Raw genomic sequence first — 24,534 nt, forward strand, 5'->3', positions numbered from 1 at the left:
TCTACATGGTACCTTTACTCCAATTAGCCACACTCTAGGATCAAGGGGTTCTACAGGATCAAAAATCAGCTGTTAACTTTCTAACAAAAAGTAGCACATACTCCTATCATCACCATCACCACCTCTTTCATAATACCCACGTACTTGTTAATCCTAGGATATGGTCTAACATGCACAACCTTTTCAGTGCCCAGGGAAGCATGTGATGCTGACTCACAGGTTGGGACCTGCATACACATACACACATATATGCATGCCCGTGCATGCACACTAGCAATCTGTATGAGGATCTCTGTCAGAGGGAGTAGAGGGCCTTCACTCCACCTCATCCTGCAGTGATCCTGATACAGATCACTCTTTCTTCACTTCTAGCAGAGGCAGGAAAGAAGTAACCTATATGACAATCTCTGCGGGAGGAAATGGAGAGTACAGGCAGTGGGGAATTCAGCTGTGGTGTTGTGATCAGGGTACCCTTTGGGGGCCACAGTAAAAGACTAGGGGGGACCTCATGCTGCCCTGGACCACAGGTTGTGTACCTCTGATCTAAAGATACATGCTATTGCAACTTTGTTGAAGCTAAGTAGTTCTGGGTCTGGTCAATGCCTGGACGGGAGGCTGCCTGGGAATGTACATTGCCTTGAGTTCTGCAGAAAAAATGTGAGATATAAATATCACTAATACCTTAAACTGGTGGTGTGGCCAATACAAAGTCCTCTGTTTATGGTGTGGCTGTTTCCTGATGGGCTTGAAAAGAATGGTTGGGTCCAAGCATAGAGTCCCCAATGGATTCACCAACCTAGGTCCCTTCCTCATCTCTGCGTCCTGTCTAGTGGAAGGATCAGTATTTATACATTATTTTGGCTTTGTGCTTCCTCTCAGTTGGTCACTTACATATTGCCAAAAAAGAGGACACAGAGTTGCATAGGTTTTACATATGCTAATTTATATCTGTAGATGCACATTTAGAAATAATTATTATAATTTCAATAGACATACAAGGCATCTCACCATAGTGTGCCTGTTTAGTCAACTGTCTAGGTGCTAACTGATGATGGTAACTTCAGTGTCACTGTTCTCCCTTCTTACGGTCTTTTATCTTCCAACTGGCCTTGGAAAGGACAGCTCTTCAAACTGGGGATGCCTTCAAATAGAGGACAGTCCTCTGGCATCCCTTAAATAGAGGGATGTCCTTTGTAAAAGAGGACACAAGGCCACCCTAGCTTCCTCTTTGTGCACCATCCACTGTAGCCAGTTAACTGTTTTGCAGAGGCCCCCAATCTTGCTAACATGTCAAGTGGTTTTATTGCCAGTGCGGTAAAGCTAATCGCATTCCAGTTAACTTAACAGCTAAAATATGCTGCATGGTTATTCCATAAACAGTGAACTAGTGGAGCTATTGATTGACTTTCCTCATTGTAAAAACTGGGGGGTTTCTCCACAACAATGGGAGGAGACGGAAGGAGAAGCCAATTGTGGCTTACCTGGATTTTTCTAGGAGCCGGCTTTGCTCCGTGCAGTGCTCCACAAGCAAGTGTATCGCACCAGTAAAAGTCACTTCACAGAACATACTTCTGGGTGGGTGGTGGGTGGGTTGGAATGAACATCATCTGACAGGCAAGGGCTGCTCAACCAATAAGAGAGGCTCCCCCTTCCAGGCTCCCCCCTGCTTTCACCTTCGATAAAATCCCAGGAGGTTTCCTCCTGAGTCGCTGCATAAATCACTCTCCTTCTCTATCTCTCACTCCGTCTCCCCCCGACCACCACATTATTTACTTCATTAAAGAACAATCACTAAAGGAATACAGTGTTCTCCTTCCCCTGAAACTGACGATACCAGAGAGGGTGAAAAATGGCTCCCTACCCACTTCCTCCACACCATGCATCATTTTGTACACCTTTATCTTCTCTCCTTTGCCTTTTCTCTAAGTGAAACGGTCCCAGATGTTGTAACCTTTCCTCACAGGGGAGCTGCCCTAGCTCCTTCCCCCACTTTACCTTGTTTTGCTTCAGTGCTTTGAACTGCAGTTTTCTCCCTGTCCAGCTCAGGCAACTACCATTTAAAATGGCCATATTTTTCTTGTTTTAAACCAGGCTGCTGCAGGGAGACTCACCTATCCCTTCCTTTCCCCACCAATACTTTCCTCCACAAGAAATGGCAAAGCAGCTCCCTGGAGCCTCAGGCAACACAGCCTTTTAAAAGTTAAATAGTATATTGACTGAGCAGATTCTCCTTCCAGTCAGCAAAACAAACTCTAATTGTTCGCTCTGACACACAGGCAGATGTGTGACTGGGGAAGGCTCAGGAGAGGGGAATTCCCCATCAGTGTAAAAACAAACCCAGAAAGCCCCAGCACGCGCACACACACACACACCCCGCCCAAGACCACTAAGCTGTCTCAAACCATTTTAAATGGTCTTTTGCCATTCTTGCGCAATTCTGTTTTATCAGAATTGTGCTAACATACAGTTATTTAAAAAAGAAAAGCAAGCTGCAAAACAAGATGCAAAGTCAAATGGCTGATTTCAATGCTATGGTTGGGGGCATCATGTTCTGGACCAGACGGAAATAAAAGGAAGCAATTAAATGGCTAGTAATGCCAGTTCAGAGACCCAGAAACAGGCTGCAAGCAAAGGAGTAACAAAGATCCTGTGTTCGCACCAGCAACAGGGGCTTCCTCCCAATGCAAATATATTTTCATGGGAGAGATTTTCCTCAGGAACACACAGCAACAGGGAAAGGGTTATATTCCCCTTTCATCCTGGATCTGATCCTGTTAGTCATCAGTACCACCAGTATATGCAATTTACATTAAAAGAAAACACCTTGCATTTTAATATAAAGATACATGGTGGGCACAATCCTATTGGGATAGGCGGTAGCCTCTGAACTTGGAGGAGACCGCCTATCCAATGCAGGGCAGGAGAAGCACGGAGGGAATCGTCCCCTCTGCGCTTCAGCTGCCCTGCATTTATGGCTAGACAGATTATTTCGGCTGTCTAGCCATGGGACCTTGGAGTGTGGGAAGTGGCAGCTGGACAACATGTAGGATGTGTCGTACTGGCATTTCCGACTTCCCCGCCCTGACACACCCCCAGGAACGCCCTGTTTTTGTCGCTCCAGGCTCCTCTTCCAAGCACAGAGCTCGGGCCATTCCACACTGCCTGCGAAGCAGCACAGGATGGGGTGGAGGTCGGTTCCCAGGAACCAACCTATCCTATGGCTGTCTAGCCGCTGACTAGTGGCCATAGGATTGCACCCTTAACTTCCCATTTACTTCAGCACAGAGTCCTTATTTCTTCCTCCATTCCTCCCTTTCCTATTCTGATCATCAAGAATGTAACCCTAGGGCTGCTTTCACTCAGGGCGAGAACCCGGGTACCTTCTCTTGGCATGGCAACTGAGGCAATCAACATGTTGGATCAGTCCCTATACATTCATTTTCTGGGCAAGTGCTGAGGCTGAGCAGCGATATCACTCTCTTAGTTCCTGAAGAAGGTAACGTGCTGCCTCCTGTCAGTGAGTTAAAAGAGATCCCAATAGCTGCTTGCAAGCAGATTGCATTGTATGAATGGCAGCAATCTAGAAAATGCCTTCAGTGGCCACATGGTCAGATTGCTTACTGCTGCCTGCGCTTGCCATTCCTTAGGTAAGATACCATGGCACAGCTGCCTGTCCTTGCTATGTCATGTGGCAGCCATGTTTTTTGAGAGAATAGAAATGGAGGGGGGCATGTGCAAGGGAGGAGCAATATGCTGGAGGAGTGCTAAGCCCCTCTCCCATCAGCCGCATCTCCCCTGAAGATCCCCCCCTCTATTGGACTTAATTCCAATTGTGAAGCCTGGGCGAGTGAATAAATGGCCAGGAAAGTCATTTGCAAGGGTAAACAGGTGGATAGGGAAGAGTAAACCAAACACACACCCCATTCACATTATTATGGCAGGAAAAACCCAGGGGTTGAATCCCTGTGTTCTCCTTTGAATATCTAGTCTAGGGATGGGGAATGTATGGCCTTCCAGATGCTGCAGGATCATAAATCCCACCAGCCCCATCCAACCTAGCCAGTGGTGAGGGATGATGGGAGTTGCACTCCAACATTTGGAAGGCCACATGTTCTGTCTTAACAATGCAGAGTTTGCAGAGCTTATTTATTTATCCCACATAACAGTGTTGAGATTTTGCAGCCTGCTTTGTTTAAACCAAGTAACTGTATTTATTATCTGCAAACCTTATTTTAGTTGAATTAGTTATAACTATGGGAACAACAATAAGCATATTATGTCAATGGCACCTTAGTTATCAACCAAGAGCGACAAGGAGTTTTATGAGTCTTAAAATCCATAGTCTGTCTCTCAAAAGTGGTAGAGCTCACAGTCTTCCAAACATTTGAGTTTAGGAACACAGGAAGCTGCTGTGGTCCATCTAGCTCAGTGCGGTCAACAGTGATGGGCAGTAGCTCTCCAGAGTTTCAAGGCATGCGTTTTCCCAGCCCTACGCTGAGATGCCAGGGATTGAACCTGGGCCTTTCTGCATGCAAACCAGGTGCTCTACCACTGAGCCACGGCCCCTCCCGAAGAGCTTATTGAAAATAATTGCAGTCTCAAGTATTGTGAATACTGTGATTTTTAGTTCCAGATGTTAGAAAACACGATTGAGGAGTTTAGTTGTAACTCCTCATGGGAGGAAATGAGCAAGGCTTCTTCTGTTCACATGTTTGGTTGATTTAAGAACTCTGACCACATTTCTAAAGAATGTTTTCCTCCTTTCTCTGCCTCCAGCCAGTTTTCTTCCCCTTAAAAACAACATTTATCTGAAACGTCCTGGCTCAGCACAAACTGGCCACAATTCCGCTGGAGAATATTTGTGCTGGGGGAAAGAAAAAGTTATAATCATTTGATCTGATGCAACTGAATAAGTCATTCAGGGCTCCTTCACAGCGGGCTTTTATCCTGCGATTGAGATTGCTCCTTCACGTAAGTTTGCAGGCTCTTTACATGATGCACTGACCCTACCGTGACCCTCCTGCACTAAATTCCCTTTGTTCCGTTTTTTTAAAAGATTGCAGATAATGAGCTATCAAATGACCCCATTGTGTTCTGCTTCCTCCTTTCCTCGTTCAAAAGAATTAAAGCAGCAAGAAGAGGAGTGAGATCAATGAAAGATAATGGAAAACTCAGATACGGGGAGGGGGCGAAAGGGAGCGTGTGTAAAGGCAGTCAGTTGTGATTCTGCATTTAAAATGGAAGCAGAAAGCTCTGTTTTAAATGCAGGATTTTAGGCTGGTGTAGAAACGCCCGTAGAGTTAATCAGTAACAAGTTCTGTTCTTCTAGGCAGCACACTATTTCTTCTTTCACCAAGCCAGCCTAGATTCCAGTCTTCCCATACACTAGTATCATACTTGGAATACTACAGTCATGGCTCAGAAAGCAATACCTGAAATTCTGGACAAGAAACTAACAGAAAATGAAAAAATTGCTCCTGTGGACCAGCTGTTTTTGTATAATGGGGGTTTATACCCAACTATGATCTGTTGTCAAGAAACACTGAAAATTCTTGACACCTTTAAAGCTCGGAGTGATGATGTGACATTAGTGGGATACCCAAAAACTGGTGAGTGTCTCAGTCTTGCAAGAAATACTTCTCTCTCCCTCCCTCCCCCTCTGTATTTTATTTGTTTCTCATTTATAACAATGTTTATAACCTGTTAACTTTTAAATCAGCAGAAATTCTCTTTATAAAAATGGCTCAATAAAAATTATCCAAGAGAAGGGAAAAAATAGTCCATTATATATATTTCCAGACGTATTGGACCTATAACATGAGATTTGCTATTTATGATTCAAATAACCTGCTATATGTTGATTATGGGGCTGTTCACATGTAACAAAGGAATTCAGTGGCCAATTGTGGGTTAATTTGCAGGGGTGCAAGCTGCACACAAACCGCTTCAGGTCTGCATCAACAACCTGTGCCCCATTCGTAGGTTGTTATTGTGACGTCCAAACCCAGGCACTTTGGGTTATGAATGATTAAACAACCAAAGTCAACCCATGGTTTGTTCTGAGGTTAACTTTGGGTTTATTGCATAAACAATCCAAAGTGTCCATGTTCAGGGACCAAGGAACAAAGCCTTAGGTAGCACTGCAAATGTGTTGCCTATGGGTCTGTGCGAAAAGCACCTAGTACTATTTTACATGTATTGAGAGCAACAATGATTATAACCCTGTTTCTGCTCTGTCACTTCTTTACTCAGGGGAAGAGACATTTGGTTGTTGCAAATGTTATGAAACTATACTTAATTAATGGCTACTTGTTAGCTGGGAGCAATATTCTTATCATTTTTCAGAACTGCATAATAGCTATTTTGTTTGCAATTAGAGAGGAGAATACAGACAACCAAAGTAGTTAGCTGCAACAGATAGATTCAACTGCAACCCCGTTTCTTTTGAAGTCTGCTGGTGCTAAAAAGCCATTGCACTATTATGGTTTGTTAGACATCTTCCAAATGCAGGGTTGGTCTCAGAGAATACTTTTGTGGGAGTGCTCAGCAGCCCCCTGGCATTTAGGCTATGGGGTGTTGTGGGGCACTATTTTGTCCTTGGTGCTATTTAACATCTATATGATGCCATTAGGGGATTTGAAGCAAGATGCCCTCAGTACGCTGATGATCTCCAGCTATATTTCTCTGTAACATCTGAATCGAGGGAGGCTGTGCAAGCTTTGGACTAGTGCTTGGATGCAGTGGTGGGCTAGATGAGGGCCAGTAAACTGAGTCTAAATCCGGCAAGATGGTGGTTCTGTGGGTAAGTGGCTCTTGTGTCTGGGAACTGAGTCAGTTGCCTGATCTGGATGGGGTTATACTCCCCCTGAAGGAGCAAGTACATAGTCCTCCAGTGCTCCTTGATCCAGCACTGTTGCTGAAGGCACACACATTAAAGACATAATATGTCTTAAATATGTCTTTAATGGCTAGGAATGTTTTTTACCATCTCCGGGGTTATGGCCATTCCTTGACAGGGATAGCTTTACCACTCGTGGTCCATGCATCAGCAACCTCAAAATTGGATTTCTGCGGTTTTGTTGGGCTGCCCTTAAGCTCTGGTCTGGAAGCTGCAGTTGTTGCAGAATGCCACAGGCAGGTTGGCAATGGGAGTGTCTTATCACCAGCATATTACACCTGTCCTGAGGGAACTGCACTGGCTGCCTATATGCTGCTGGGCCAGGTTTAAGGTTTTTGTAATTGTTTACAAAATCCTAAACAGCTCAGAACCAGGATACTTAAGGGATTGCCTGATCCACTACTGGTCTGCTTGGTTGTTGTGCTCATCAGGAGAGACTCAGGGTTTCAGAGGTTTGGTCTATCATGATTTGGAATAGGGCCTTGAGTGTCATAGCATCCACCCTGGAACTCTCTAAAATGACAAATTAGGCAGGCATCAACCCTTCTGGGTTTTCAGTGCCTGTTAAAAACATACCTTTTCCAACAGGCAATCCCAGGAAGGTAATCTTGTCCTTTGTACATAGCTTAGACATTTCTTTAATATAAGCAATTCATAAATATTGTTAAACAAATAAATAAATATGCATAATCCCAATATTCTAATTCTGTGCTTATGAGCCTCCTTTTTGAGCCTGCCTTGGCAGTTCAACTGTAATGAAAGGCCTACAGAATGTGAGAGCTGGTACAACAAGCCCCGTTCTGGGCATTCTAACATGGTTTCTCCATTGCTTCAGGTACTAACTGGGTCGGCCAGATTTTAAGTGAGTTGGAAGTCGCATCTGGAAAGTATGACGAAGAAGAAAGGAAGTGGAGGCAGCAAAATGAAAAAGAATTAGCATTATTCCCATACCTTGAATTTGGAGATCCAGAGAAGTTTGAGGTTAGCAAGTGGAGAAATATGCAACAGCTTCAGTTATCTCAATGGTGTGAGAGCCACCCAAAACATTTAGATACACAGAAGCTTGCATAATCAGAAGTGCCACTTAGATAAGACAAAGCCATGAGATTTAATAAGGTGCAATTCACACTGTTAATGGGACTCCCTGAGGCCAGTTCAAATGCTTATGTGTGGATGTAATGAATACCCCTGGGGACATGGTGTCAGGGCCATGTGTTTTCTTCCTCATGCTGTCAGGTCCCATATCTTAAGTCCCATGAACATATTTTACCAGGTCGTTTTCCGTGCCATTTCCCACCCACTTCACAAAACTTTCCAATGAATTTGCAGTAGCATAGTAGGATCATGGCCAACCAGCATCTATTATGACCTGAGAGGAGTTAAAACATATTTGCTTGATCCACATGAAATCATCTGAAAATGGTTTAACAAACATGGCACAACAGTTTTCAATGAAGATAAGAAAAACATTACAAATAAAAATAATGTCTGAAATTCTCAGCTTGCCCTACATATTTTAAGAGACCACCTCTCCCCTCCCCCCCCCCACTTCTCAGGTTCTAGCAGAAGTCAGTCTGTATATGGGGTGCCTGTGAGAGAGAACTTGTGGATGTGTGTGAGGGGGCCTCATGCCAGCAGTAGCTCTGGCCACTTTGGGCAGTAACCCTGGCCACTGCTGACATGAACCCTCCACACACACACCCCCCAGCCTGGAGCCAATTTGGCCCTTGAGTCAAAAAAAGATTCCTCACCCTGGAGCTAAGGGATCTGGAATGGTGTGCTGCACACGTGGACCCCAACCCAGCAAGGGGATTTGTGCCCAGAACTGTTCTTCCATGAATGAATCTCCATTACTGGAATGAGGAACAAGAGCATCCCCTTTAATACACAGCCTGTATGACAAGTTAGTACCACCAGGATGCACAGAGAGAATCTATGCTTTGTGCTGGCTTCCCAGGGTTGAATCAGATTTTGCAAAAGTCCGCCCAAGCCAGAACATGTAGTGGGTAAACATGTAGGGTTCTGGGGCAAGAAAGGGTGACTTTAAAGGATGATCTCAAAGTCTAACAAATTCATTATGGCATAAGCTTTTGTGGACTACAGTCCACTTCATCTGATGCATGAAATGTTGTCCTGAGTTCCAAGTGTGTATATATACATAGTTGGCTGAGGTAGGGATTGTAAATACAAAGGTCAGAGGGAATTGAAATGCAGAAAGTACAGACACTGATCATTATCTTAACTAAGTGTTTTTATAATTTTCTTAGCATTTTATTTTTATAAGGTTGCTACTTGTTCTGAGCCACAATGGATTGCTTGTTTTATACGTCTAAAAGTACAAACATTAATGTGATGTACTATCTATTTCCTATATAGACAGAATATTAACAGGTAATAATAATTTATGACTATGTTGTGTAGTGCTAGTATGAGTGTTAAAATTATGTGTCTATAGTTAGCAAGTGGCAGGCAACTTACAATGAACAAAAGACAGAGCCATACCCTTATATCATGCCCTTATAACAACCTTTCTGATTAAACAAAATGAAATCATGCTTCTCCATATCTGCAGCTAAGAATGCATAATTTATGATGATTCATATCAATGGGACTTGTAAGCCTCCGAACTCGAGGCTTACAAGTATCCTCTGCAGAGAGGGAGGCACATGCATTTTAGGTAGATGGGTGATTTTGCCTGTCTAGCTGAGGCTTTGGGGAGGGGGAGGGAAGGAGGCTGGGCTGGCAGTAAGAAAAGGCATAAACCAGCCACCCCAGCCTCCTCCCCTCCCTGCCCCGAGGAACGCCTTCTCTGCTCATCTCCATGCTCCTTTTACTGAGTATGGAGAGGCAGCCTGCATGGTTCTCTCAGTGCCGGCAGGGAGGGAGAGGGGGAGCACATTTTCCTCCAAGCTTGGAGCCCTATCTTTGAGTGTGGAGCCAGGAAACCGAAAAATCCTATGACCCCCAGATGCTGTCTAGGGGACATAGGATTGCTCTCCCCAGCACTCAGAAGTGTGCTTCTAAGTGGCTAACTTGCTGGGGATTATAACCATGTTGCAATTGCATTCGAGTATCTTTTTATCAAATAAAGGGATGTTAACTTTTGTCATGTTCTTAAAGAGGTTGGAGAAATTACCTTCCAGAAGAATTATAAAAACGCATCTCAGACCTCAAAAGATTCCCAAATCAATTTTTCAAAAAAAGGCAAAGGTAAGTACTCTGCTTAAGGTTTCCTCAATCAATCCATCTAGAATATTTATATGCCACTTAAAAAAAAAAACGTTCTCAAATTGCATAGTAAAATACAGCAACAAACAAAGCAGGATGAAACCATGGTTCCAGATCCTGTTTTGGTAACTAGCTGCAGTTAGAACAAACTACAGTTCCGAGTTCGGATAGAATGAAAAATGCTGAAAAACCCTAAGTAGACGCTTTCAATATCTTCTCCTTGTGCACAAAGGAGGAGAAGAGAGGAGGCAGAACACATTAGTCTGAGGCTTGCTGCAGTGCATTCTCTTGACGCTAAATCAAAAGGCCAAAGCAGCTGCAGCTGCGTTTCATCCCCACATTTTTACTCTAGTGTAGGTGTAGAGTCCTCGATCTGGATCAGGACCTGTGTGTGTGTGTGTGGGGGGGCTTTAACCTTCTTCCTGCTATGGTTTGCCTTGGATTCGGGCCCCACGCCTACCTAAATAAGGATCACTTTACTTTAATGGATCACTATTTTGCAGTAGAAATAACACCCCCCGCCACCAAATCTGGATCAAACCATAGCAGGAGGGAAAGGGTTAAAACTCACCAACCCCCATGTCAGGGTCCCAACCTAGCACCTACACTAGAGTAAAAATGGGGGAGTGGGGAGAAACATAGCAGCTAACTACATCTTTAAGGTAATTTATTCTGTGGCCCATAGTTTAACATTATGTCTGAATCAGGCCATTGTGTCAAACCATTGGTCTTTGCACTAACTATTCTGATTTCAACAGTTATTTAACATCTCAAGCAAAGGTCTTGATAAACCTCATTCCTTAAGATACTTTAACTTAAGATTCTGGGCTTGAACTTGGGAAAGAACAGACTCTAACATTGAACTATGAGCTCACCTTTTTGTTTTCTTTTTAAGGCACCTTTCTCTTGGTTTCATGGCCTTCTGTCTGAGCCTCATTAAATTAATTCATTTCCAAATAAATGAGAACTTTCATACTGTCAATTTAAGAAAAAGTAAAGTTATTTATGTTTTTGTTTGGGATCTGAACTCTGCTCTCCTAGCTTTTGCCTTCTTGTGTTGATGTCTGTTTGTGTTTTGAAGATACTGGTTTTGCTTCGGAATCCAAAGGACACGGCTGTATCTTACTTCCATTTTGCCAAAGGCTTGAAACTGCTTCCCAGCCAGAAAACCTGGGATGAATTCTTCACAGATTTCATCAATGGAAAAGGTGTGATTGCCACTTCTTCTACTTACGTAGTCCAGGGGTAGGCAACATGGCACCCATGGGCACCAGTGCACGCTTGGACACCTTTCTTGGTGCCCGCTGAGGTGCCCTACCTCTCCCACTTTTTATTTTAATTTTTTTTAAATAACAACATTTCTTATTGACAGCTCGGATCACTTCAAAGCAAAGTGAAGGCCTGTAGCTGCTCCTATCTTCTTTTCCCATGGATGCCCCTGGGCCACACGTGAAGCTGAGAGACATTCTTAGGAAATTAAGATGTTGGGTGCCTGTGGCTGATGTTTTCATCTGCAGCATGCCCATTTTGTGGTGGCACCCGGGATAGCTTCTCAAATTGCCAAATTTATTTTTTTATTTACCTTTATATCCTACCTTTTTTCCTCTTGCAAGGAAGCCAAGGCAGCTTACACGGTCCTGCTCCTCTTCATTTTTTAATCCTCACAATAACTCTGTGAGATAGGTTAGTCTGAGAGTCAATGACTCGCCCAAAGTCACCCAGTGAGATTCTTCAGTGAGTGGGGACTAGAACCTGGGTTTCCAGAGTCCCAGTCCAACACTCTAACTACTACATCATACTGGCTCGCCTATGGTCCCCAAAAGGTTGCCTACTCCTGACTTAGCCTATTCATCTCTAGACTAGCTTTACCTTAAATATGTTGTTCTAAACCAGAAGTGGGTAACTCATGGCTGGTGGGCCACATGTGGCCCTCGGCCTTACTTTATGCACTTCCAGCATCTCCTGGTCCTTTCTTCCTTCTGCCCACATGAAAGGTTGGGTGGAGGGAACCACATGTTGTTGGCTACCACTTCCCAAAGGTGAATGGAGAACCTCTGGGCAGTGGCAGGCACTGTCTCTCTGCTTGTCTTTGCATGGAGGCTTATCTCTGTGCCTTCTGGGCAGCTGGTGATCCCACCATTCAGCTGAGAAAGAGGATATTTTTGTGAACCGCCCAGAGAGCTTCGGCTATTGGGCGGTATAGAAATTAAATAAATAAAATTAAATAAATAAATAAATAAGTCCTCTAGTGCTTTGATTGGTGGCAGCTGCACACCATTGGGGCTGAAGAAAGGAGGAACATAGGAAGAACAAGGGGTGAGCATATCTCTGATACTCAGCTTTTACGTGGAACATACAACGGCACAGAGGCAAAGAAGCAGGAGGGGAGTGATCCTATTGTCCTTCTCCAACCAATGAGCCTTATTCCTCTCTTTCTTCCCCCTCCTCCTCTCCTTCTCTATCACATGCTTCCCTCAGTTCCCCCCTCCCAACACCGCTCCTTGTGGGGGGAGAACCTGGAGGGACAGAAGGAGGGTAGAAGGAACCCCTCCCGCACCCCAAGAGTTGTTGCTTAATTGAAATTGATGGCCTATCCAAGCAAATGTGGTTTTGCTGGGCTGTCTATCTCTTCATTCTTCAATCAGATTTAGAGATGGCTGTCAGGGAAGGGGTCAGTGGTCTGCAAACAGCTACTTTTTCTTTGTACTAAACTCTGGATCTACAAAGAGCAGCTACAAAACATGCCTCCTGTTTTGCACATGGGGAGCTCGGTCAGCTAAATAATGAATGCTATGCACATTTACCTGGGAGTCAGGCCCATTGCACACAGTGGGATTTTCTTCTGAGGCCTTTCACTGTGGTGCTGGCAAACTCCCTCCAGCCAACCAGACAACAATTTCCTAAACCAGATCAAATGTTTTAAGCAGGAATATGGGAGAATGTTTGTGTCTAGTTCAGAGATGGCAGAGAGTAGAATTAAACCATTTTATCTGCTTTGATTTTAGCTGTTTAGTACTGTCAGTTCTGTCATATTGTACCATCGAATCATAGAATCATAGAATAGTAGGGTTGGAAGGGGCCTACAAGGCCATCGAGTCCAACCCCCTGCTCAATGCAGGAATCCAAGTCAGAGCATCCCTGACAAATGGCTGTCCAGCCTCGTCTTGAAGGCCTCCAGTGTGGGAGAGCCCACCACCTCCCCAGGTAATCGGTTCCACTGCCGTATTGCTCTTACAGTCAGGAAGTTTTTCCTGATGTTCAGCCGGAATCTGGCTTCCTGTAACTTGAGCCCATTATTCCGTGTCCTGCACTCTGGGATGATCAAGAAGAGATCCTGGCCTTCCTCTCTGTGACAACCTTTCAAATACTTGAAGAGTGCTATCATATCTCCCCTCAGTCTTCTCTTCTGAAGGCTAAACATGCCCAGTTCTTTCAGTCTCTCTTCATAGGGCTTTGTTTCCAGTCCCCTGATCATCTTTGTTGCCCTCCTCTGAACCCTCTCCAGTTTGTCTGCATCCTTCTTAAAGTGTGGTGCCCAGAACTGGACACAGTACTCCAGATGAGGCCTAACCAGTGCTGAGTAGAGGGGAACTAGTACTTCCCGGGATTTGGAAGCGATGCTTCTATGAATGCAGCCCAAAAGAGCATTTGCCTTTTTTGCAGCCACATCACATTGTTGGCTCATATTCAGCTTGTGATCGACAACAATTCCAAGATCCTTCTCGCTTGTAGTGTGGTTGAGCCACGTATCCCCCATCTTGTAACTTTGCATTTGGTTTCTTTTTCCTAGGTGCAGAACTTGGCATTTGTCCCTATTAAATGTCATTCTGTTGTTTTCTGCCCAGCGCTCCAGTCTATCCAGATCACTTTGCATTTTGTTTCTGTCTTCCAAAGTATTAGCTATCCCTCCCAATTTTGTGTCATCTGCAAATTTGATCAGCATTCCCTGCACCTCCTCCTCCAAGTCATTCATAAAAATGTTGAAGAGCACTGGGCCCAGGACTGAGCCCTGCGGTACCCCACTCGCTACCTCTCCCCAGCTTGAGAAGGTCCCATTGATAAGCACTCTTTGAGTCCGATTCTGTAGCCAACTGTGGATCCACCGGATCGTTGTTTCATCTAGCCCACTTTGAGCTAGTTTGCTCATCAGGATATCATGGGGCACTTTGTCGAAAGCTTTGCTGAAGTCGAGGTATATGATGTCTACAGCATTCCCACGGTCTACAAGGGAGGTGACTTGATCAAAAAATGAGATCAGATTTGTCTGGCAGGACTTGTTTTTGACAAATCCATGTTGGCTTCGAGTAATCACGGCATTGTTGTCAAGGTGCTTCCAGGTGGATTGCTTTATGATCTGCTCCAGAATTTTCCCAGGGATTGATGTCAGACTGACTGGTCTGTAGTTCCCAGGTTCCTCCTTTTTACCCTTTTTGAAAATAGGGACAACGTTAGCCCTCCTCCAGTCATCTGGCACTTCCCCTGTCCTCCATGATTTCTCAAAGAGAATAGACAGCGGTTCTGAGAGTTCTTCTGCCAGTTCCTTTATGACTCTAGGATGCAGTTCATCTGGCCCTGGAGATTTGAACTCATTCAGAGTAATGAGGTGTTCCTTGACCATATGCCTATCGATCTCAAGCTGCAATCCTGCCCCTTCAGCCTGTACTTCGCCTTTGCCAGGGGGGTCATAGACCCTCTTTGGGGAGAAGACTGAGCCAAAGTAGGAATTGAGCACCTCTGCCTTTTCTTTGTCATCTGTTATCGTTTTGCCATCCTTATTTAATAGCTGAACCACCATTTCTTTCCTCTGTCATTTACTATGCACGTAGCTGAAGAAAGACTTTTCGTTGTTTTTAACATCCCTTGCTAACCTCAGCTCATTCTCAGCTTTAGCCTTCCTGATGCCATCCCTGCAATACTGTGCTATCTGCCTGTACTCTTCCTTTGTTACTTGGCCTTCTTTCCACTTCCTATATGTGTCCTTTTTTGTTTTCAGGTCATCCCTAAGCTTTTTGTGAAGCCACACTGGCTTCTTCTGTTGTCTTCCACCTTTTCTTCTTGTTGGAATTGCTTGTGATTGTGCCTTGAGAATTTCCTTTTTTAAAAGCTCCCACCCATCTTGGACTCCTTTTCTCGCTAGCATCGCTTGCCATGGGACCTTACTGATAATTGTTCTGAGTTTATGAAAATCAGCTTTCCTAAAATCCAGGGTACGCGTTTGACTACACTCGGCTTTTGCTTCCCTTAGAACCAAGAACTCAAGTACAACATGGTCGCTTTCCCCCAGAGTTCCTGTAACTGCTACTTGATCCACTAAGTCATCTCTGTTGGTTAGGATCAAGTCAAGGATAGCCGATCCTCTAGTTCCTTCCTCTACTTTCTGTAGGAGGATGTTATCCGCCACACAAGTCAGGAATTTCCTGGAGGGGCCATGTTTTGCAGAATTTGTCTCCCAACAAATATCGGGGAAATTGAAGTCCCCCATTACTACTACATCATGCTTCCTTAAAACATTGGCTGTTTGCTTTTCAAAAGTTTCATCCTCGTCTTCTCCTTGATTGGGTGGCCGGTAGTAGACTCCGACCACCAGGTTCCTTTTATTCTTTACTCCATTTATTTCAACCCAGATGCTCTCGATGGGGCTACCAAGCTCCTCTTCCTGTATTTCTGTGCAGAGATATGTATTTTTCACAGACAGTGCAACCCCACCTCCCTTTCTGTTCCTCCTGTTCTTTTTGAACAAGTTATATCCTTCAACTGCTGTATTCCAGTCATGAGAGTCATCCCACCAAGTCTCAGTTATACCTATCAGGTCATAATTTCCCTCTTGTATTAAGAGTTCAAATTCCAAAAGTACCAAAATGAGAAAACTGACCACAGGGTATATTTTCACTTAATGAATAAGGGAATTATGTAACAGTTGCCTTTGGGTGAATGTGATTAACTACCAGCTCATAGTGAACGGGTTGCCTGGCTCATGCACCATGAACAGAAGCTGAAATTGTACGCACTGACTGTATGCCATACAACATTTCAATCTTGTGAAGAAGGCAGGACAATCAGCAGGCAATCACCATGAGCAAAGAAAAAGTTGTCGAAGCCATGTGTAGTAGCCCACGTATTTCCCCCTAAACAATATTAATAATAAAATGAAATGAAAAGTTCACACAAAGGGATCACATTGGGGCTAGAGCATATAAAACTTTGGTGGGAAGTATGTGCATGCAAAGAGTTAAAATCCCCCAATATTGCTTAAGACAATAATCTCTTGGATTGTTCTTAAAGCCATATCAGAGGACTGTTGCTAAACAACATGCATAGAAGATGTTTTGAGAAACATTACCTGGCACCTTTCCAAACATCTCGTAGATGAAATATTACATATGGAAATTCGACAGAAGTCCTTTATCGTTCACTTAATTGGAGATCTGTTACATGATCAACATTTTCTGCTTTTTTCCTACTAGTTCCATACGGCTTATATTTTCACCATATTATTGAATGGAACAAATATCTGGATGACAAAAATGTCATGTTTATTACCTATGAGGAACTGAAAGAGGTGAGCTTTAGCAAAATAATATGATTTTTTTAAACTGCTGACTGAATGTGTTAATTAAATAATGTTCAGGAAATAAATATAGGATTTAAGTCATGGTTTCCGCTTGGCTGCTTTACTCTCTTCAGGTGGTAAACATTTCAGAAATATTTTCTTTTAAAATTCAGCCTCAGGATCTGTTGATCCAATTGTGCTGTTATTTTAGTAAGATAATCAGGACCACCCCTTCATGGATCACTGCCTTGTTGTGGAGAAGGGGCTTGTGTAACTCAGTGAAGCCATAAGCTATGCCGTGCAGGGCCACCCAAGACGGACAGGTCATGGTAGAGAGTTCTGACAAAATGTGGTCCACTGGAGAAGGAAATGGCAACCCACTCCAGTATTCTTGCCAAGAAAACCCCATGGAACGTATCACAAGGCTAAAAGAGATGACGCCGGAAGATGAGCCCCTCAGGTCGGAAGGTGTCCAATATACTACTGGGGAAGAGCAGAGGGAATTTCCAAGTAGCGCCAGAAAGAGTGAAGCAGCTGGGCCAAAGCCGAAAGGACACTCAGCTGTGGATGTGTCTGGTGGTGAAAAGAAAGTCTGATGCTGTAAAGAACAATATTGTTTAGGAACCTGGAATGTAAGATCAATGAATCAAGGTAATCTGGAGGTGGTTAATCATTAGATGGCAAGACTGAACATCGACATCTTGGGAATCAGCGAACTAAAATGGACAAGCATGGGCGAATTTAATTCAGGTGACCATTATATCTACTACTGTGGGCAAGAATCCCTTAGAAGAAATGGAGTTTCTGAAATGGAGAAATGGAGCACTCATAGTCAACAAAAGGGTGGGAAAAGCAGTACTGGGGTACAATCTCAAAAACGATAGAATGATCTCAGTACGAATCCAAGGCAAACCATTCAACATCACAGTAATTCAAGTCTATGCCCCAACCACTGATGCCGAAGAAGCGGAGGTTGATCGGTTCTATGAAGACCTACAACACCTTCTAGAACTAACACCAAAAAAAGATGTCCTCTTCATCATAGGGGATTGGAATGCTAAAGTAGGAAGTCAAGAAATAACCAGGATAACAGGCAAGCATGGCCTTGGTGTACAAAATGAAGCAGGACAAAGGCTAATGGAGTTTTGCTAAGAGAACACGCTGATCATAGCAAACACTCTTTTCCAACAGCACAAGAGGCGACTCTACACATGGACATCACCAGATGGTCATATCAAAATCAGATTGATTATGTCCTTTGCAGCCAAAGATGGAGAAGCTCTAAACAGTCAGTAAAAACAAGACCTGGAGCTGACTGTGGCTCAGATCATGAGCTTCTTGTTCCAAAATTTTGGCTGAAATTGAAGAACATAGGGAAAACCACTAAACCAATCAAGTATGACCTAAATCATATCCCTTATGAATATACAGTGGAGGTGAGGAATAGATTTCAGGGATTAGACCTGATAGAGTGCCTGAGGAACTATGGACAGAGGTCCGTAACATTGTTCAGGAGGCAGCAACTAAATCCATCCCAAAGAGAAAGAAATGCAAGAAAGCAAAGTGGCTGTCTGATGAGGCTTTACAAGTAGCTGAGGAAAGAAGGGAAGCGAAAAGCAAGGGAGAAAGGGGAAGATATACCCAACTGAATGCAGATTTTCAGGGAATAGCAAGGAGAGCCAAGAAGGCCTTCTTAAATGAACAATGCAAAGAAATTGAAGAAAACAATAGAATGGGAAAGACTAGAGATCTCTTCAAGAAAATCGGAGATCTCAAGGGAACGTTTTGTGCAAAGATGGGCATGATAAAGGACAACGAAGGCAGGGACCTAACAGAAGCAGATGAGATTAAGAAGAGGTGGAAAGAATACACAGAAGAACTATACAGGAAAGATCTGAATGTCCCTGATAGCCATGATAGTGCGGTCACTGAACTTGAGCCCGACATCCTCGAGAGTGAAGTCAAGTGGGCCTTAGGAAGCATTACTGACAACAAAGCTAGCGGAGATGACAGTATTCCAGCTGAGCTATTTAAGATCCTAAAAGATGATGCTGTTAAAGTGCTGCACTCAATATGCCAACAAATTTGGAACACTCAACAGTGGCCACAAGACTGGAAAAGGTCAGTTTACATTCCAATTCCAAAGAAGGGCAATGCTAAAGAGTGTTCAGACTACCGTACAATTGTGCTCATTTCACATGCCATTAAGGTTATGCTCAAAATCCTACCAGCTAGGTTTCAGCAGTATGTGAACTGAGAACTACCGGAAGTACAAGCTGGGTTTCGAAGAGGCAGAGGAACTAGAGATCAAATCGTCAACATTCGCTGGATCACTGGGAAAGCAAGAGAATTCCAGAAAAACGTCTATTTCTTCTTCATTGACTGTGCTAAAGCCTTTGATTGTGTGGATCACAACAAACTGTGGCAAATTCTGAAAGAGATGGGAGTACCAGACCATCTTACCTGTCTCCTGAGAAACCTGTACAAGGGTCAAGAAGCAAGAACCGGACATGGAACAACCGATTGGTTCAAAAGTGGAAAAGGAGTATAACAAGGCTGCATATTGTCGCCCTGCTTATTTAATTTCTATGCAGAGTACATCATGAGAAACGCCGGGTTGGATGAATCACAGGTCGGAATTAAGATTGCCGGGAGAATTATCAACAACCTCAGATACTCAGACGATACCACCCTAATGGCAGAAAGCGAAGAGGATCTAAAGAGCCTCTTGTTGAGGGTGAAAGTAGAGAGTGCAAAAGTTGGTTTGAAACTCAACGTTAAAGAAATGAAGATCATGGCGTCTGGCCCCATCACTTCCTGGCATATAGAAGGGGAAGAAATGGAAGCAGTGACCGATTTTACTTTCTTGGGCTCCAAGATCACCGCAGGCGGTGACTGTAGCCATGAAATTAAAAGATGCTTGCTCCTTGGGAGGAAAGCTATGGCAAACCTAGACAGCATAGTAAGAAGCAGAGACATCACCTTGCCGACAAAAGTCCGTCTAATCAAAGCTATGGTTTTCCCAGTAGCAACGTATGGCTGTGAGAGCTGGACTGTAAGGAAGGCTGAGCGCCGAAGACTCAATGCTTTCGAACTGTGGTGCTGGAGAAGACTCTTACGAGTCCCCTGGACTGCAAGGAGGTCAAATCAGTCCATCCTAAAGGAAATCAACCCTGACTGCTCATTGGAAGGACAGATACTGAAGCTGAAGCTCAAATACTTTGGCCACCTAATGCAAAGAGAAAAGTCACTGAAAAAGACCCTGATGCTGGGAAAGATTGAAGGCAAAAGGAGCAGGGGATGGCAGAGGATGAGATGTCTAGATAGCATCACCGATGCAATGAACATGGACTTGAGCACGCTCCGGGAGAGAGCGCAGGACAGGAAGGCCTGGCGTGCTATGGTCCATGGGGTCGTGAAGAGTCGGACACGACTTAACGATTCAACAACAACAACAACAACAACAACAAAAAATCAGGACCACTTGATCACAAACAAAACCCCCACACCCAATTCCAGCCTGCAAACCATCAGCACCTCTTATGTGATTCCTTGTGAGGGTAGAGTCACATCTGGAAATAATAAGACTAACCCTTTCTTGAATCATAATATTTTTGTACTAGGGGAAAAAAAGCTATCATTTCTGAATTAAGCAGTTCCATGGAGGGAGCAATCCTATGGCCCCTTGACAGCGACTGGGGGACATAGGATATTTCAGATTCCTGAATCCGAGCTGGAGTTAGCACTCTGACCTCAGACCCAGGAGTCCAAGCTTCCCACTCCCTTCCCCTGCGCAGAGAGAACCATGCCAGCTGCTTCTACAAGCTCGCAAATGTGAGTTTGTAGGGGGGTGAAAGGGGGCATGCCAGTGGGCGGGGAGGAGACTAGGGACACAGGGACCCGAGCTGTCCCCAGCCTTCTTCCCTCTCCCTCCCTGAAGCCTCTGCAAGATGGGTGAAAATGCCCATCTGGCTAAAATGCAGACTGGGACGCACAATCCCTCCAACTTCAGAGGCTTGTGAGTGCCCAGGGAGGATCCAGTAGGACTGTACCCTAAATTATGTGCTTGTTAACACTTTCATGTGATAGATCAAAACCAGGAATTGGGAGTTGTAAAGTTTCCATGAGGGTGCTGCATTTTTGAGTTCTGATATACTTGTTTCCTTTATTCAGAATACAACATTGGGATTAAAAAGAATAGCTGAATTCTTTGATTTTTCTGTGACTGAACAAGATATTCAGTCCATTATGGAAAAAACCAGTTTCAAAGCCATGAAAGATAGAGCCCCAGAAACCCATGGAGAAGTGGGCAAGAGTCTTTTCCGTAAAGGTAAAATTCTAATATGTTTGAGTAGTTTCATCAGCAATATATATCTTGCTTTCAGGACACCATCTTGGGTAGATTTGTTCAGATATAACTTGCAGCATGAAGTAAATATTTTAGCGCAATTCTATACATGCAGCAGAATCATGTGACCAGGTTTTCCTGGATTGTACATCTTCAGACTGCAGGACTGCATATTTCAATGCCATTTCTTGGAGGTAGGGAAAACCGTCCTTAGTATATCAGGTGCATCTTGTAGAAGACTAGCCTAGAATCAAAGGTTTGCATAGAACTATCACAGACCTGCTCTTGCATTTAATAGCTCTTTGGCAGCAGCATTTATTTTTCTTGTGGATGCAGGTTTTATTTTTTTCAACCATTTATATCCACCTGTCTGTAAAACATTCACAGTGGCTTACAGTAAATAAAATAATATATAATAATAATCAAACAAAAAACAACAACATAAAATAGATTAACAGCGCAGTCCTAGGTTTGCCTACTGAGAAGTAAGTCCCACTGATTTTTGATCCAGGGAAGAATACATAGGGTTGCAGCCTAAAAGAGTAAAAAAAGCAGTAGGAGCATACAACTTAAGGATGGTAATCTGCAGATGCTCACTGGAATGAAATAAGTTTTCCTGCCCATCTAAAAGCAGGAAAGGAGCAAAGCAGGACTCTCTTGGGGCATGAGAAGGCTGTTCCAGATTTGGGCACCAGAAATGAAAACATTTTAACTTGGGCCATGTTTCCACGACAATGGAAGGAGAAGCGAATGGACGAGTACCGGATTTTTTTAAAGGAATCAACTTTGCTGCGCTTTGGTCCGTGCAGGGCTCCACGAGCAGGTTCTCCATACCAGTAAAAATCGCTTCATTGGACATACTTCCTGGTGTGGGTGGGGTTTGGAGTGAATGTCATCTGACTGGCAGGGCTGCTCAACCAATAAGAGAGGCTTCCCCGCTCCACCACCCTTTCTCCTTTCCCCTGAAAGTCCAGATGCACCTGCATTTCAGAAGCAAGCCTCACTGAGCACAATGGGAGTTACTTCCAAGTAGACATGCATATGCTTGTGCTGGGAAAAAGGGGGAGGGGAGAACACAAAGATGGGAAACCAGCCCCCATTTTAACCTGCAAGATCTCTATAATGAAGTTACTTCCTAAGGCAATAAACCAAACAAAGGAGAATCGGAGCCTCAAGATCTCACTTAACCACACTTAGGGAATTGGGCTTTAAACTGTGCCACATCAATTGAGGGGGATCTCTGTAAGTTCTGAAGTGGGCATTCAGAGGGCAAGCCTCCTTGACCACAAGTGGAGTTACTTCTGATGAGACACTAATGGGTTTGTTGTGGGAAAGAGAGCAGTAAACACAAAGACAGAAACCAGCCCACATTTGAACCTGCAGGATTTCTATTGAACTGAACAAAGGAGAATCGGAGCCTCGAGATCGCACTTTACTGCACATAGGGAATTGGGTTTTAATCTGTGCCATGTCAATTGAGGGAGATCTCTGTAAGTTCTGATGTGGGCATTCAGCGGGCAAGCCTCATTCAGCGCAATGGGAGTTACTTCTGAGGACACCCTAATGGGTTTGTGCAGGGATGGGAAACACACAGGAAACACCCTTTGACTGGGGTCGTGGTGAAAAGCACACCCTTGGGCAGGGCTAGCATACCCGAGGTAAATGCAGGGGTTGGGGCACACAGCAATTATACTGGGGAGAACCCAACTTAAGGAAAAGAATCAGACTTTAAGGATCTCAGGAAATTTGGTTTTTCCCTGATAAGCTCCGGAATGGCTGCTGGACACAATGTCATGTATCCCTATTGACCTCAACACACAACCAGCTCGGAGTAAATCGCTGGTGGAAACACCCCCTTGGACATCTGGCTGATGTACTTCTGATGGTGGGGGACCCCAAAGCAGGCCATCATGTATATATCATATCAAATCTACCTATTTAGGATAATATTTCATGCAACTGATGCACCTGATGAAGTGGGCTCTAGTCCACAAAAGCTTAAGCCACGTAAATGTATTAGTCTTTAATGTGCCACAAGAATCTTGTCATTTTTAGAGGATGTGAGGAAAAAGTTGCTGCTGCCATGGAAACATCCCTTACACTGATTTAAGGAAAATAATATGTCTGTCTCTTTCTCTATAATTGTTATTAAACTTTATGTTTGCAGGCATAGTAGGTGATTGGAAGAATGTCTTCTCAGAAGGCCAGAATGAAGAAATGGATAAAAAATTTGCAGAGAATGTGGCACAAACTAAACTTGGAATGATGTTGAAGTATGACGTGTACTGCAAGAACTGAGGACAGCAACAGTGCTACAAATCTTGCATATTTTGATTTTGTGCATGAAGGAAAACATGTTTGAGTTAGTTTTGTTTTCTAGTATGTCATTTCTGCTCTGTCCATGGTATTTGTTGTTGTTGTTTATTCACCCAGTCGCTTCCGACTCTTTGTGACTTCATGGACCAGCCCACGCCAGAGCCTCCTGTCGGCCGTCGCCACCCCCAGCTCCCCCAAGGTCGAGTCCATCACCTCCAGAATATCATCCATCCATCTTGCCCTTGGTCGGCCCCTCTTCCTTTTGCCTTCCACTTTCCCTAGCATCACCACCTGCATTTATGTATAGGGTGAAAGTAGATCTGATGTTTTGTTGTTGTTGCAAAGATTTAAAATATTTTTAGCATTTCAACTCCCATTCTGAAATTTGATCTAATTTGGTTTTGAATGAAGCTGAAGTCCTGATACAGATTTGGAGCTGAAATATACCTAAAAGGTTTTCTCGGGACTCCAAAAGCAACTGACAAATTTCAAATACTGAATGGCATATGTGTTTTGCTTAGGAGATAGAGGAGAGTAACGGCTAGATTTTATATTTCAAAAATGGGGGATGTCTCTTTTTGTCCCCCAAACCCTAGGTTCAACCTGGAATCTGAATAGTGCCAAGGGCAGCCCAATCTAGTCAAGTGCACAATCTTTTCCCACTCTCCGTTTTAAGTCCCATCATCTCTTTCTTTAGAAATTGAGCTCCTCAGCAAACTTCAACAGCAATGCTTTCTATTAATCCATTTATTATGAGTTGCTCTATAACAAAAATGTTCTCAGAGCAATGAACTAGAAGTAAAAAATGCAAATAATGCATGTATGACTATAATCAATAAAACTAGCACACATGACTATACTCTTATCAATCCATACAACACAATAAACACAAGAGCTATCATATAGGGCTAAAATGAGAAAATAAGTAGTCTAACATTTTTATTGCTTTAGTAATATCAGCATTATTAAACTATCACAAATATTAAGACAATAAACCTTAAATAGCCTGGGAGAGTTAAAAAAAGAAGGTCTAACTGGCACCAAAAAGTTGTCAATGTAGATAAACCTCATGGGTGACAGAATTGCACATCTTGGGCGGAGGGGGGGGGACAGCATAGAAGTCCTTATCTTCTGTAGCCACCTTCCGAATTTTTAATTGTGGAGGCATTCAGAGAAGGGCCATCACTGACCATC

The 24,534-nt window shown here is 43.8% G+C and overlaps 1 protein-coding gene across 3 annotated transcripts; it reads left to right on the plus strand.

Moving 5' to 3' along the window:
* The first annotated feature begins 4,820 nt into the window (after positions 1–4,820).
* On the plus strand, positions 4,821–24,258 carry LOC146359752 (sulfotransferase 6B1-like). 3 transcript variants are annotated; one of them, XM_084828042.1, is made up of 8 exons: positions 4,821–4,971; positions 5,330–5,609; positions 7,734–7,879; positions 10,019–10,108; positions 11,208–11,334; positions 16,591–16,685; positions 20,850–21,006; positions 23,192–24,244. In XM_084828042.1, exons 2-8 carry the CDS (start codon positions 5,414–5,416, stop codon positions 23,320–23,322), a joined length of 942 nt encoding a protein of 313 aa, XP_084684168.1. In that variant the 5' UTR covers positions 4,821–4,971; positions 5,330–5,413; the 3' UTR covers positions 23,323–24,244. The 3 variants fall into 3 exon arrangements, with proteins under 3 accessions (XP_084684168.1, XP_084684167.1, XP_084684169.1); XM_084828041.1 differs by lacking the exon at positions 4,821–4,971 and having other exon boundaries at positions 5,113–5,609; positions 23,192–24,258; XM_084828043.1 differs by lacking the exons at positions 4,821–4,971; positions 10,019–10,108 and having other exon boundaries at positions 5,155–5,609.
* The last annotated feature ends 276 nt before the right edge of the window (positions 24,259–24,534 follow it).

The sequence above is a fragment of the Heloderma suspectum genome, chromosome 1 (assembly GCF_057233095.1).
Source record: "Heloderma suspectum isolate Gila_16-S chromosome 1, 16-S_ref, whole genome shotgun sequence".
Taxonomy (NCBI): Eukaryota; Metazoa; Chordata; class Lepidosauria; order Squamata; family Helodermatidae; genus Heloderma; species Heloderma suspectum.